General features: G+C 40.2%; 1 protein-coding gene across 4 annotated transcripts in view; it reads right to left on the bottom strand.

Moving 5' to 3' along the window:
• Nucleotides 1-16,836, bottom strand: part of LOC120719346 (glutamate receptor ionotropic, kainate 2) — a 330,887-nt gene that overhangs the window by 220,438 nt on the left and 93,613 nt on the right. For all 4 annotated transcript variants that reach the window (XM_040008464.1, XM_040008466.1, XM_040008467.1 and 1 more), the window contains exons 3-4: nt 16,421-16,588; nt 14,430-14,687 (exon numbers count right to left, since the gene is read on the bottom strand). In XM_040008464.1, coding sequence (XP_039864398.1) covers nt 14,430-14,687; nt 16,421-16,588 — 426 coding nt within the window. The remainder of the gene's footprint in view (nt 1-14,429; nt 14,688-16,420; nt 16,589-16,836) is intronic.

Below are 16,836 nucleotides of genomic sequence, written 5' to 3'. Positions count from 1 at the left end.
TCAAGTGCAGTCATTCTAAGCACATGTCAGTCCCTTTCTAACTACCTGGTTACTTCCTGCCAGTTATTTTAGAAACCATGCAGTAACATGACCTAACACTGTGTCCTCTTGTCCCCTCAATGTTGAAGAAGATGACATTTCAAGGAGTCTTAAAGACAAGGGAAGGCTGGCAGAGAAAAGAACACTCCGTACCAGGAAAGCCTGCATAAGAAAAACTGTAGCACGGCATCTCCATCAACGTCAGTGAAAGCCTGTTGTGACAGATTTTCTCATCCAGAGTTTTAAACAGCTGGAAAGAAAACTAGACCAGTGTACTGTGATGTTTCACCAGCATCAGGCAGACGCTTTTCCTCCTATTCGTGGTTACATCACCAGAGACGACCAATGGCATCCTCAGGACATCCCCTTATCATGTACTGAACATTAGATCACAGCAAGATTACAGCGAGAGCAACTAAGAGTGTAAAAATCTGAGTATGACTGTTTTTCTGCTTTGTTATTATTAGTGAATATTTTGCATGTTTTGTCATTAACTTTTTTACTGTCATTTGTTACTAACAAAGTTCACCAAACTCAGATCACACTCTGTATGTGTCTTCATCTTTACGAGCTGCGCTGTGATTGGAGATCATTTATCTGAGCGGGACCAAACCCTAACCTGCATGGACTGAAAAGCTGTTAAACCTAAACAAGAGGTCCCAGCATATAAGAAAACAAATGTCTTAGAAAGTGTTGACTCAGTGACTTTATAAAAGCTTCAAGTATTCCAGGTAGAGGTTGAAGTCCTTTTCTTATTTATTTTCTAATCACCAGTTTTTCTGTATTCCTCTCAGTTTATTTGTTGCCTTTGTCAGTTCTTTCTCTTTTGTGGCTAATTGTAACCCTGGGTCCCCTGCCACGTTGCTTTAGGTTTTTCAGTGTCCAGTTACTTTTCACTGCTGTTTCATTTTGGTCTCTGTACGTGTGACCTCTGCATGGACTGCTTGTCTTTGTGTTTGTAATCACTGCCAGTTTTTGACTCCTACCCAGCCTGAGTGAATGTGCTGCAGACACAGATGTTTTAATTTTATATATATTATATTATATTTTAATCTTTCATGAGGTAAAGTCCAGTGTTTCAAAGCAGGAGCTTTGAAGAATCATCATACTGCCATTAGGACTGTGAGAACATGAGATTTCCACTTATTTACAATGTCATCATTATTATATTAGAAAATAGGAAAAACAAACACATTCTATTAATAATGCTGTTAGTCGAATTCAGTTCAATTCAATTCAATTTTATTTACACAGCGCCAAATCACAACAACAGTCGCCTCAAGGTGCTTTATATTGTAAGGTAGACCCTACAATAATACATACAGAGAAAAACCCAACAATCATATGAGCCCCTATGAGCAAGCACTTTGGCGACAGTGGGAAGGAAAAACTCCCTTTTAACAGGAAGAAACCTCCAGTGGGACCAGGCTCAGGGAGGGGCAGGGGCCATCTGCTGCGACCGGTTGGTTAAATTCAGGTATAACTTGGATACCAACAGCAGCATACCAAAACAATAGCATAATTCACAATCTAACATAAATTATTAGTCTAAGTCATCATTAATAATAAGACTACTCCTATGCTATGAGAGATGAAAATGACATTTATTTGTTTCTCTTTTCTTTTACTATTTGATCTGTGATCAGTGCCCCTTGCATTGACAGGATGGAATAACATCGGAGTCGGAGTGTTAAAGAACAGCTTTGAAATTCTCATGAGCTGCTCGCATAAAAGAAAAATCAACAACATCAACAACATCAACATCATAAAGCGGATATCCCCTCGGCGCCAGCTGTGGGCTCAAGGCTGGAGCCGAACAAGAACTCCCTGATAACGACTGTGTGTTGACGGTTTACTTAGCCTGGCAGGGCGAAGGACACTGTCTGAGCTGAACTATGGACACGCACACACATACACTTACACTGATAAGCACTCACTCATCCCCCTTCCCCTTCCAACGCCTTCGATGCTTGTTGCCTCCTGGGAACACGAGGCGGGTCTGAGCCCGTGCTGGAGAGACGGCGCAGTGGCAGGATGGCTGCTGTGTTGCCTCGGATTACTCCTCATCCCCTACCCAACCCTGTTGCTGGTCACGTGCTCTATAATGCTGTACTGTGGACGTTTATGTGCTTTCTCTGCAGAGGAGTTTTTTTGTTTCCTGTTCTCATGCTTTCCTCTATAGCCCAGCATGAGTAGAGGTCTCTTTTTTCCTCTTGTACTTTCCCATTGTAGTGTACATTTCAGTGTTTTTCTGTAATGCAACCATTCTCTGACTTGTATCCCCATGTGATGTCTGTGTTGTGTGTGCAAGGTCGGGGGGCGGGTTCATTCCACTGCAGGGCAACCTGCCACTACATGTGGCGAATACAATTTGAACTTGAACTTGAACTTGAACACTGACAGCCCAGTCCATTGTTGTTGTTGTTGGGCTGTGGTCTATCCTGGGATCCTTGACTGAAGGACAGTCTGCACCCTGGGCAGGTGTCCAGTCCATCATAGTCACATCCAACATTTGGTTCAAAAATATGTAAACTGAAATCAAAGTAGGATTCTTGAATGGAAATGAAAAGGTGCATGTGTATATTTAAGTATCTGCCCCATCAAACCTCCTGCAGGTAAACCTTATTCATGTTTGAAGGTAACAACATGATGCAAAGTGCATTCAGCCTCCATTTTGGTGAATTTTATAAATGGAAGGATTTTAAAACATCAACCCCTAATATCACACATCTTAAAACAACAACACATATGTCAAAGTTTTTGATCAGTCTGTTGATTGTGGTGGACACGTTGCTTTTAAAACCAATGCAGTAAGTGACCAATATCAGCACACTGTGCACTGAGACTATGATCCACACTTGTTTGAAGCTTTCTTCTTCTTTGTGGCATCAAAATGGAAGCAGCAGAAACAGCACGAGTTGCTTTGATCTACCAAAAGGAAAAAGCAGAATATCTGAGCTGAAACCAGTCAGGTGAAACGATGAAGATATAAACAATAATTCAATGCAATGTCTCAGGTAGGTTAGTGAGGTGTCTTTAACCCTGCTGTCTTTAGCTACATGAGTTAGTTCACTTTGTGGCTGGGCTGTGTCTCGGGTTCTGTCATGTCAATTTGGTCACGGATGTCACATGACATGATAAAAAAAACAGTTATCGAGGACACATACATTTCATAATGCATGTATATGTCCGTATCAATGAATATTAGTCTGCCATTCTTTCCCATTTTTATATTTTATATTCATACGTGTTTCAGAAACGTAAAAACATGTTACAGTTATACTGACACTGGTTAGTGTAAATGACCTTAAATCGCATCACTTGATATCTAGTGTCATATGATCACAATGTCAAACTTTTAAAAGCTGTTTGAGGTATTTCTAAAATATGTAATTGTAACTATATTCAGAAGAATTGAGCTTCTATCTGTGTCAAATATCAACAACAGACCTCTTAGACTGTGACCTTTACTAAAGCACAACCACAGAGTTGTAGTAACTGTTACTCCAAATATCTTATGGTAATAAAAATACCTTTTCAGTGCATGGCCTCAAATATTTCTTCACAGACTTGTGAATGCCACGGGCTTTATCTGCTGGTTCAAAGACAATAAACCAAAAAAAGAAGATGATTTTAGTCGTTTTATGTGCATCATGCAGCTTGAATGTGTTGTTTAATGAGGTTGAATAGCCACAGTTACACACAGCAAATAAAACTATAACGTTACAACATGCGTCCTATGCAGCATCTGACTGACACGTAAGAAATGAAAATGAAAAAGATGAAAAAGAAAGTGTATCACTGCAAATGGCAAATGCAAAAGTCACTGAATAACATTCAACTAAATGTCCACAAATGAACATGTAGTTATACTTTAATGTCAGGTTTATGTTTTAGAATTTGTCATTACTTACATTTTGATTAAATGCTTATTTTCATTATATTAGAATGTGCAACGACATTATGGTGCACTGCAGAGGTGTGGACTCGAGTCACATGACTTGGACTCGAGTCAGACTCGAGTCATTAATTTTATGACTTTAGACTTGACTTGAAAAAATGTTCTAAGACTTGTGACTTGACTTGGACTTTTACACCAATGACCTGGGACTTGAATTGGACTTGAACCGGTTTACTTGAAAAGACTTGATATTTTACCCCAAATATAAAATTTAACATGCATATTATAGATTGAAAATGTGACGTCATTCACGGGTAGAACCGCAAAGGATTCTGGGAACTCGTGGCAAGCGGTACTAGCGCACGCAGGCTTTCAATTGAAATCAGTCACACAGCGATAAAAAGAAACACAAAAATGTCAAGAAGCTGTTGTATTATTAACTGCAATAGCCGGTCGCATGACAGCCACGGGAAGCCGACGGGTAAAGAGATCGGTTGTTATCGGATTACGTCGTTGAAGAGAAATTGTTCGAGCCATGTTTCCGAAGTAACAAAAAAAAAAAAAAAAAAATGTTTCCGAAGTAACAAAGAGGCGACTGGATTGCAGCCATTCAAAGACAAAATATTACGTCCCAGAACACTCCAGCTCACAGGTTAGTCTGCTCCAAGCATTTCCACAAAGGTCAGTCTGCTGTAGTAGTTAATGCGTCATTTTCATAACATAATTGGTGATATAGGTTACAAGCAAGTCTGGCGCTGAACAGAAATTGTCGCGCTATGCTTCTTTGTTTATTGTGCATAAATAGTGAATTGTCCTGACACAATATTGTGTTTCGCTTCTGTTATTATGGTACATTGACAAAAACATATACTTTTATTCACAGGGTAAAACAGTTGTTTTGTATCACTAATTGCCCAGTGCGATTACAGCATACAGTATTATTGTCACTGCTACATTTCTGTGATGCTACCAGAAATTATTTCCACTCCATTAATTATCGTTGAGCTCAAAGGTCCTATTAATAAACGGTTAACGAATGTGTATTTATGAAGACGATTTGTGAGACTGGTAAACTTATGATAGGTACGATGGTCTTTCGTTCTACACGGTGCATTTCAAGGTCCTGCACCCATCCGTCGGTAAACTGTACCTGGGCTTGTTGCAGTGACCGGAAGTTACTAAACTTCACGAGTGTATGCACTCACTCCAAGAACCGTGTAATTATAAATATGCATATAAATATGCTACGATGAGATAGCTGACTTCGTCTAACTAGCAAATGTTGTCCAGGCTACGTTGGTGATGCAGTTTTTTTTAATGTGTATGATATTTTTGTCATGCGATTTTAAAGCCGGTCCTACAACCGCATCCAAGAATAACATGCAGCTTATCTCAGAACTGTCGGTGAAAATTATTCTTGGAGCTAGGTTTAATTGAGCTGCATTTTAAAGAGGTGCAATTTCACAATTTGTGTATATTTTCTAAGTTCACTATTTTGTCATGTGTTGAGAAAAACACAGATTTAAAAATTACATGGTCTAATATTTACATTTACCATATAACTGCAACATGCTTTTTTTCGTTTTTTTTAATGACTCGAAAGGACTTGAAATTCAAAATTTCAGACTTGTGACTTTACTCGGACTTTTACACCAGTGACTTGAGACTCGACTCTGACTTGCCTGACATTACTTGAGACTTGACTTGAGACTTGAGGATAAAGACTTGAGACTTACTTGAGACTTGCAAAACAATGACTTGGTCCCACCTCTGGTGCACTGTCAGGATATGGACTCGTGCCTAATAATAGTATAAATAAGAAATGTATGCAGAGGTAATACTAAGAAATAGAAGTGATAAATATTACACATAATAAATAAATAAGTCTTGTAGTCAGTGGTTTTTGAGTTCAGTGTTCAGTGTGGATACGGCTGTCGGGTAAAAACTGCTACTTTAAGTTTGTAAATGATCAGATGACATAATTGGAATACGATGTATCCAGTTCATGGTCGCAGGAGGATGAAGCCCATCCGAGCTTCCACAGGACAAAGGCAGGACAGGCTGCCAGTTTCTCACAGGGCTAACACAATACATGTGACAGAAAATCCACTGAAATTCTCTTTACAAATATATATTTATAAATATTTTTTATTTTTTTTATTAATAACAAACAGCTAGCATAAAAAGCTTCTTTCAGATGCTTTCTGGTCTCAGTGTAAGGTGGCTGTGGCCTCACTGCAGCTGCCTGTTTGAAATCCTTTTACTTCTTGTCTTCTCCTAATGTTGACCACCTGCCTGTGATAGCACTGACTGTAGCTGAGGAACAAAAAAGGGCAAACACTTGCCTTCCTCTAATAAGCGCATTCATACAGAGGTAATCTATGGAAACACTGTAGCCTTCCCTTTTGGCAGAGGAATACATTTCTCTAAAATTCTTCTATAAACAGAACATCATGTGAGAATGGATGACATGGTTTTTCAGGTGACACAGCAGTCCCACAGTGACAAATGAAGCTTCTGTGGATGAACAAACCACCTGAAAAATGAATACAAGGCTGGTATATAAATCACTAATATGTTAAAAGCACATATTAAGGATTGTTGCTCACCTTTGTTTCTGAGAAGGTCAGAAGAAGCTTTAAGGGTCGGGGAGGAGAAAAATCTTTTAAGGACTTTTTAATTTCCAATCCATCTCTGAAAGAACAAAAGCAAAAACTACAATGACATGTGAAGGGGACATGTTGATTATTGATGCAGCGCTGAACACAGGTCTCCAAACTGTAAGCTGATGCAGCTCAAAGTATTAAAGCAACAGTGTTTCTCTTTGCACTTCTTAGATCTATCTTCTCTCAATTAATAAACAAACAACATAAAACGTATTAATAAATCAGTCACAAAAATACAGTATAGAGGACAGCACGTGTTTACCGTCAGCCTCAGTCACTGATCATTTACAGAATTGCAGAGTCTGGCAGTCTTTGCATGATGTAAACATTACTGTGAGTTTCTAACAGCCTCAGAGGTGTGCCAGCAGGAAAGAAGGTCCAACAAACACCAGCCTGAGGTTTGTCATGCAGGAGTAAAGGAGCCAGACTTTTTTCAGAACTTAATTTTACATTGATCCTGAGCCGATATGATACAGTTTGAACAAAGCAGTGGAACTAGCACATACTGACTAAAAATGCATTGAAGATAATCAGGATATTTCTTCAGAATCAGGCTGCAAATAACCATTTTACTGCTAATTTAATTAACTAGCAACTTAGTCAGGAGAGAAACTGATTTTTCTCTCCTGACAGTAATCACTGTACGACAGTATACTACAATACCTTTGCACAGTAACTAAGCTAAAGGTGATAAAACACGTAACAATGTCTACAAATGCATCTCAAAGCTGCTTTCTCAACACATAACATCACATTTTCAGTGCTCATTGACACTCACTGACGTATCATAATCTCTCCATTTAAATGGTCTTACCTGTAAACGCTGCCGTATCCACCGGAAAGCAGTGACAATGGATTCTGGAGTCTTCCCATCATCCTGTTAGTGATGCTTCATCTTAATGGATGATAACAAACTTTCTGACCATCTAGCAGGTATAGAAGACGCCTACCGGCCCACATCTATGGGGCTCATTACTATAATAACGCCCACTGAATGGGCTGATGACACCTGAAGTGGGTGCAATGCAAATAAACTTGTGGCCTTGGTGGGAAACTGATGGGAGACTAGTGCAAGACAAGCTGCTGCTGCTCTGAGATCATTGATCCCCTGTGCACTTTCACTAAAGCACTGGTTCTTAAAATCTTCCTCCATCACTTGTTATTGGCAGCTTAGACTAAATGATAACTACAGCAGTGATAATAGTTTGCAGTTCTTCACTAAATCAGCCAGGAAGCAGTGCAGAAAGAAGACATTCAGGAAGAATGCAGCAGGCCACATGAGCTTACAGTAAGAACATAATGAATGGGTTCATGTTGACAGGTGGACCTCAGCCTTACAGCCTGACATCACTACAGATTCAATAAATGTTTGACAACTAAGGAGTGCTGTGCATTTAAATCTTAAAATCAGTGGCAGTGGAGTAAGTGTTTGTGACAGATGCATGTACAGATGTACCTGTGTTGATCCATTTAGTGACTCCCAGGATTTATATAAATTCATGAAGTGTTGTAAGTAAAGATCTTCTAACACTGTTGCCACTAAAACAATCAGCCTAATTTTCTCGGCCATAATCTTTGTGTTTCCAGACGACAGAGCGAAACTAAACGTGTCTTTGTGCATCTTCTCTTTGTGTTGCCTGAGCTGTCTGAGGAGAGAAACAGCTTCTGCACCTAGCACAGCTCTCTGTTTTACAGTTAGTTAGTTAGTTAGTTAGTTAGTTAACACCAATAAAAACAGGCTGACACACCTGACTGCTGCACTTTCTCATCATAAACACATGTTGCAGCAGCACTCTAACGCTCTTCCTCACCTGAGATATTTCTCCTTCCCTTCTGCATGGCTGAATCCTCCTTCATGCCTTTAAAAATCTGCATGCACAGGCAATACTGGCAAAAATTTCTCAAGTGGGAGGAAAGAGGAGTGTCAGCGCTGATCAGTATTGACTGTGGATCCATATTTAACTCTGCATGAATATTTCATCCCCCCTAAGCATTTATTATGGGGCCGTCTGGGAGTCTCCTGAGCATAAACCAGATTGGTCCACCTGTGATAAATATCCTTATAAGAGAGCAGCCCTTCCACCATCCAACTCCCCTTCTACTCCATTGCCCCCGACGAGGAAGAAGAGTTCCTTTTACTGAGCCATCAATCATCATTGGCCATATAGATGTTGAAGTAACTCCTCCAGACGGCCGATCCACATGTGTGATAGGAGTACTGGCTGATGAGTCACTAAGCTGCTGAGAGTCAGGGTCAAGGTTACTTTGACCCTCACCACTTTGGACAGCTTATTTAAGTTCAATGACATTTGGAGAAGCTGAAGAAAGATTAAAGCAGAAGCAAAGCTTCAGAAATGTGCACATGCATCCTGCTGCTGCCCCCCCATCAACACGTCTCTGGGTGTAAATGTGAGGAAGACAGAAAATATGTATTTATTACTGGAAACTAGATTTATTCACCCAGACTTCAATGATTTATGCTGAGAAAAGTTTCCCTGAACTCAGTCTCTGTAATTAATTGTACTCTTCACATATTGCATCACATATATCAACACCAAAATTGTCACAGAATTTGAGAATGGGAGCAAATAAGTTACTATATGTATGATAGAGGAATGGAGGGTAACAGCAGGAGATCCCTGCGCCTCTTCTTCTCCACTCACTGTGTCAGCTTTCACATAATTATTATTCAGTAAATCAGCAAATAAATATGGGACTGAGATTTGAAGGCTTTCACCCATTAAGAGTCTCAAACGTTGCTAAATAATCTCAACTCTTGCATGTATGTAGCGTGTATGTGTGCTGAGCAGTGAGACGAGGCTGAAGTCACTGCTGCGATGTGATTAGTCAGGAGTGTGCCAATCAGACCATAGCCTGTTATCAGCATCACTGAATATCAATGACCTGTTTTGTGTGTTATTGGGAACTGACACATGGATGGTGGAGAACTGAGTTTAAAGTCAATGTCAATTGTAACTACAGAAGTAACTAAGAGCTGACGGCAGCCCACACCAGATTTCAGGTTCGCGTGGATTCGGACCTGCATGCGTACGCGCACAGTGGCTAGCTGGGATCGTGAAACGTCAGCACTTTATTTTGCTCAAAGATTTCTTTTTGCCACGTCAGGATTTACTGACCTTAAAAAACCTGAGTGGAACACCTTTCAACACATCCTGTCATATTATCCATCTGCCTCTTCAAACTGGCTGAGTGAAACTCACCCTGTCAGCCTGTTTGGCTGTCCACTGGCAGACTTAAAGAAGGAATATTTCTCTACTATCAGCAGCTCATTGTATTTGTATTCTGGAACATTTTCCTCAGTTTGTGATCTTTCTAGCTTTAGTCATGTTTTGCTTTTGTTACACATTCACTCTTGCTGAAATCCATGCCATCCATAACAGCTCGTAATCTATTCTAACAGCCTTCCATCACTGGACTAGGAGGGGACTGGGGGTGTATCTGTTCCATCTACCTACTGATTGCAGTGTTGAAGCAGTCAACTGGTCACAATTTCCTGCACAGATCTGATACTCAAATTTCAAACAGCCAGTACAAACAAACAAGCAGTTTTAGACCGGAGCAGCATTCAGTGTACACAGAGTCTGATGATAACGACAGACGTTTCAGCAGGAAACACCTCACAGGTTTAGTGTATCATTCAAATTTTCTATTATGTCAGTTAAGTCTTTTTCTAATAACTCGATTGTTTTTGCTTTCAATAGTGTTTTTTTAAAAGCTCCATCTTCATCTCCACCACCAGCATCAAGACTCCGGGGGATTCTCCGCTTAATTCCTGTCGCTACTGAGATTCTGTTTTGCTGTGATGGGCCATCAGAGTCTAACTGCCAGATAGCTTAATTGAATGAACCACAGTCAGTACCTGCTGATGACGCTATCTCTTTATTGAACTTGCTCTATAAACAGTTAGGAGTTCACTAAGCTTTATCACATGTGTCATTGTAAGAGACTGAGCTTGAAACCTTGATGGTTAGAATCATGTTTGGACTCTGCTCAGGGTCTTTTTCAGGAAAAGGTTGTGTAGTAATAACAGACAAAATGACTCGTTGGTCATAATACCTAAAACCTGATGCTTGGACACATTTGGTCCATGGAGCACACTGATACATAAAGTAGCACACAGTCAAATATATCGTGGGTGTAATCAAACTTTGCAACAGCAGCAGCTGCAGCAGTGCTATTCCTGGTTGTTGTACGGATGTAATGGCTGACTGGGGGAGCTATAACACATGCTGCTGCCATTTCAGTTTGGCTATTACAAAGTTGAGCCGTTAGAAGAGGGCCATTATTGTTATTGATTTGCTTGTTTGCCGCCTTCATGGCGGAAAAGCAGCACACAAAGAGAGATTGTTTCTTTTCCCCCCTTTTATGTCCCATTCTGGAAAGCAGGTGGAGAACAGCAGATGTGGACTCCTGAGGAAGAAACCGTGAGATTATATAGAATAGAAATGTTCTGCTACATTGCCTTTGTCTTGGTACTTTAGGCAGGTAGCTAAAGGTAGCAATGCAGCAAGACAGAAAATAAAAATAAAACCCAGTCCTGCTGGAACCAGTTCAATGATTCAAACCAGTCTCCTTCAATGCTTCAGTTTGCCCTCAGTGTCCTCTATCAGGGCTATCTGCATTTACTATCAAGTCACCTGTGTAAATGGTGACACTGAGCAGGTAAAGGTGTTTGTAGGTCAACCCAGGAGCTCATTTCCCATCACCAAGACAGAAAATCAAGCTGTTGTTAACCCCAGGATGACCTAGCTGTGTCCACTTTACAACTTAATTAACTGCGGTTGTGGGATCAATCAGTTTCAAAGCCCCACCCATAAACTCCATCACACACACACACACACACACACACACACACACACACACACACAAACAAACAAAATACTTGAAGGCTGCTCCAAAAATGATGAGATTATATTTTAAATATTGTTCAGTTCTCTTCCAAACACCAGCAGCTGTCTGTTGTAGGTTTGAGTGTTTGCTAAAATAAAAATAAAAGCGTTCTAACGTCTCACCTGTTTGTTTTTATTCAGGCATACATGTGGACTATGTTTATTAAGAGAGATGAAGCTTGTGTTTCTGTCATGTAGTGATTGTGCTTAACTGTATGAAGCTTATGCGACATTATGAAACAGAATTTAGTCAAAGTGCTTAAGATACATTTTTAAATTATCTTTTTTTTCTTGAAGAGATCTACTACATCATATGTAATTTCTATGTCATGTGTAGTTTCCATTGCAGATATCAACCACCGTTAAATTAAGAGGGGATGGCAGTAAAACCCTGGAGCTATGATGTTGTTGAGCGATCAAGCTGGGGAAGTCAGTAAGTCCAGACTCCCGTGTGAACTTAAGAAGTCCTGACTAGTGAAAACGTGAGTACAGATTCGCGTACTTGAGTATTTAAAAACGACCTAACAGTCTGCAGTCTGTGAACTGACCTCAGCTAACGCCAGCTAACAGCGTTCGCAGTCAAACCCGTGCCGGCCGCTCTCAGCCATACGACATGCTCATCCAACTGAGCTAAAGATGTGTCCAGCTGTGTTTAATCACCAAAATTGGAGAAGGCATAGAGAGGGGGCAGCCTAACATATGAAACAGGAAATGACCCCGTGTATTCTATTTATTTCAACAAAGTAACTTTATTCTGATTACCACCTATTTAAAAGGCAACTGTAACGGAATACAGTTACTCTTAGTTTGTATTTTAATTACTTAACACGGGTACATGTATTCCATTACTCCCCAATTTGAAGTTCCAGCGACGTCCCCACAACGGCTCTGAGCCACCCACAAACCTCTAAAGAGCGTTCCTGCCATTTTAAATTCTCTTAATAAATGGAGCTTGCCTCCAAAATAAACTAACCTCTCTTTATTCTCTTAAATAATTGGTCTTCACTGTGTTCCTATGTAGTAGTATATTTTTTCATTAGTATGATATGAAATAAATTCTACATGTCAAGTTGTGTGCCAGTATTTGCTGTGTAGTAGAACTGAGACATTAGTCATTACAAACATTTATTTGAAATAATATTAAAATTCTCAAACAGAAAAACATTAAACATAAATATATAAAATATAACTATTTACAGGGAGACAGGAATAAAAAGGAGTTTTCCACTTAAAGTGGAAGAGAAGGAGCTTTGGCTGGACCCGCCCCTTTGAACTAGGTCAGAGCATCACGTCACCAGGCTCCTGATTGGTTGTCGTGGCGTGACTTGAAGCTGGAGTTCAGATTTGTCCAACTCAAGCTGTAGACGCGATATGCGTGAATGCACAAAATGCACCACACCAACTGCCGCGCGTATTTCTATTCGCGCTTCAAGTGTGACTAACACATTTTTGCGACGCAAATCTGCTTCTGAATTTTCGCGGGACCCCCAGTCGCGCTTCATCGCGCTCCTCCATTGACTTCATGTAAACCTGACGCTCTGGTCGCGTCTATCGCGTTCGGTGTGTACGCACCGTCACTAACACTACAAATTTCTATGGCTGACTTAAACCTCTTTTCCACTGTTTATCTCCAGTCCTGACTATTCACAACAGAACGTAAGGACAGTAAACCACTGATAAAATCTTTCACACTGCTATTTGCAGATTTCCCTGATCATGTGTGCCTACTGGTTTGTTCCACAAAGCATGCACTAGCTGAACACATGCACTGCAGTTCTTCGATCCAGGCCAGTTCAGTTGCAGCCTGTCTGTTGGATGGAACTCTGGGAGGCCTGGCAGCCTGTCTCCATGCTGGCACTTACCCTGACCTCTGGCATATGGTCCATGTACCCAGCCTGCTGGCTTATTTGTCATCTGGTGACCTAGACTGGACTCATAGTCTGAACAAGGTTTCATTCACCGCATAAGGAGAAAAGCTACTTCCTCACAGATTATGAACTCAACAAGCCAAAACCTCAGTAAAAGCAAGTGACACAGAGAGTTCTTGGATTCTGTAGCACTGCTGTAGTTTTGATTTACCTTTTGTTTTTTAGAGTACACTGAAAGATAAACGAATGAATGAATGTTTGTAGTTTGTAGTGGAAAATGTGTGTGTGAAAGGTCAGACTGAAAAAAGTTTAACCCTCTATTTTCCAAAACTTCAGCAGTTTGTAATGTATTACACTTTATGTCTTACTTTGCAGTATGTTACTTAATTACTCAATGAGGGAAGTATTTTTAAATCTATTTGTTTCAATACTTTTAAACTGATCTGAAAGAAACTGTCCCATAATTATTAGTTAACAGGTTAAAGGCCACAGTCACCTAGATTAAGACAAATCTCTATCCTAATGGGGACATATACGGGATCTTTCTTTTAGTTTTTACGTATATACATAAAGCAAAGTTCAAAGTTAATCCAAAGACACTTAAAGTCATTTCCACAATAATTCTTCTACCTGCATGAACAGGTAGTAACGGAGCTCATCGTTTGTAACCTGCTGCAGATTAGGGCCTAGCTTTGTCTTAGCATGCTCTTTGCACAGATAGCATGCTTTGTATTAGCATGCTATCTGTGCAGATGGATTTCTGTTAGCAGTATGATGCTTCTCTCCTGGATGCAGTTTGAACTTAACCATCCTGCTCTTGTTCTTTTGTCCAACAAAAATAAAAGTCCTGTCCATACCTTCACAGTAGACCACTCTACTATTTTCCTCTTCCCAAACACAAACTGAACATTCAATACTGGGAAGGAATCTTTTCAAGTGAAAATATTTTAGCATGAAATGCTATTAAAACATTTATAAACTCTCAGTTTTTTAAATGCATATATGACAAGAACTTTCAGTACAAGAACTGTGTATGCGGCCTTACCAGTGCTGTCATCATAAACCACCGTCACCGTCTTCCATTTGAAGAAGTGGACCAAGTCCAGGATAGCCCGGCTGAGGGAGGAGAAGTCTGGATAAAGGCTCACATAGAAGACATCTCTGTTGTCTGACACCTGATGCTTCCATTTGGTCTGGATGTGTGGGACCCCAAGGGCATTGCAAATAGACTGGACAGCATTAGCAGAGGAACTGTGAGAGGGACCGAAAATCGCTGCTACCCCAAGAGAAAGCTGGTCACAGGCTAGGGAGACAAAGCATTTAAATTGGTTAGCCCGCTGCTCCTCGGATGCAATACGTCAACATTAATCTGTGTTCTGCATCAGACCACTGCGCCATGATAGATGTATATAACCATTACACAGGTCAGCTTTGCATACATTACAGATGAGGACAGAATTATTTATTTACAATTCATCATTATTCATTCTTATGAAAATGTCATTTTTCAAAGGTTTAGTTTTATGTTGTGTGCTTTGATCGTTTTGCTTTGCACACAGTAACATATTATTTCACAAAAACTAAAACCTACCAAGGTCAACATTATTAGTCACCCTGATGCAAGTGTGCATGATTTTTACTGGATACGTTATTACAGGATTGTAGTTTTCAGTAAGTGGAGTCCCAGCCTTATCTTCTTTGGCAAACCTCCTCCTCCTAATGGTCTTCTGACATGGACCTTGGTCTTCAATTCATCCGACAGATTTTCAATAGGACTCATATCGGGGCTTCGTGCAGGTCAGTCAATATCATTCATTGTGGTCTTCTAGAGGTTGCGCTTCACTAGGAGCAAAATATGTTTTGGATCATTAAAGTGTGGGAAGACAAAACAACAAACCAGACCCAGTATTCAATTACGAAATTCCCAGTTGCAGATTCACTGAAGCATCCCTACACTTTGGGTTATACGCCTCTTCCTTCTTTCTTGGTAAATACGCAGCAGCGCTGTGGCCAAAGAACTGTAGTTTTGTCTCATCTGACCAAAGGAAGCATGCCCAGTATCCATAATCGTTCTCCAGGTTACCTTAGCGCACTGCAGTCCAGCTTGAAGTGGTCTCTCCTTCTTTGAGTCAACAATTTTCAACTTGACGAAGTCATTTCCAAGTATCATCTTGGCAGTTGTCATGGGGTCTTTCGACATCTCTCTCTCTAGATTTTGTTACAGAGTCGTTGACATCGTTGGCTTCCTCTAACAGGATTATCCTGCACTGACTCTTTGATTTTCTTGATGTCTGCACTCCAGTTTTTGATACTTGGAAACACTTTGGCAACTTTGCTTCATGAGCATCAACAACTCTAATCAGTCGAAACGGATTTCTTTTGTTTTTGGCGTGATGATTTCTCAGACAGATCGAAACCATGCTAACGTTTTCATACTGGATGTAAACTGGAAGATAACCCATTTAACTGGTTTTTACAAGCTTTAGGCATTACAGAGTTAAAGCACATAATTTCACAGCAGTGTTTTGTGGCTCAAAGAGGAGATAATAATTTTGTCCTCATGTGTAGTTTTGTCTATTGACAACAAGTCTAAATCTATTAAATATACTCCCATCATAGGTCTACAGGTGCATCTTCAGTTTGATGACTTACCAACAACACATATCCTTGTATTTGCTGTGCACTCTGATTACCTTATTTAATAAAAGAGACTTGAGTAAATCACTAAGACAGGATATAATGGCCCATAATTGATAAGGGACTTGAAATGTCAGCCTGATGCTCACAGAAAACTGATAGATTATAGCACTTTATTGGCTGTCTCTGGGGGCCAAGCAGGTCTTTGAATTACTGCCGCTGAGTCATTACCTGGAACCAATCAATTATCTCTGTTTACATTTGTAGTGCTCAGCCATTTCTCCCTCGCCTGATTATAACTGCCACAACCTAAACGAGTGCAGCTCAGCTCAGGGGCCTGAAACAGTGACTACATATATATTTATATATATGCACACACAATCACAAGCAAGCAAATACCTTTCCTGGAGGCCTCGAAACTGTCATAGATGTTTATCCTTTGGATGTCATAGGTGAGTGTGGTGTTTGGAAGCAGAGTTCTGTTTCTGTTGATTGTGTTTAAAGCAAACTTAAAGGCGAGTTCCTCCGCACCTGATGGGCCACTTTCAATGGACTCAAATATCCCCCCTGCAAACAAAGAGGCATACAATCAGTAACAGTCATCAATAATATGAGACTTCTGCTCAGCTCACATAAATACATAGAAAATAAATGAATGGCTTTTTAAAAGTGGCTAATTTTACCAGACGAGAAACAAAGATTCAACAATCAAAAAGACTTTCATGTCATTAAAGGTTAACCACCATTTCAATTAGATAACAGCACTGTGCCCTGTGGTTTCTACTTTTGGCAGAATATAGCAGCTACTTCTGAAT

The sequence above is a fragment of the Simochromis diagramma genome, unplaced genomic scaffold (genome assembly GCF_900408965.1).
Source record: "Simochromis diagramma unplaced genomic scaffold, fSimDia1.1 OVJJ01000313.1, whole genome shotgun sequence".
NCBI lineage: Eukaryota > Metazoa > Chordata > Actinopteri > Cichliformes > Cichlidae > Simochromis > Simochromis diagramma.
The sequence above is the reverse complement of the archived record's forward strand: the minus strand, read 5'-3'. Positions and strand labels throughout refer to the sequence as shown.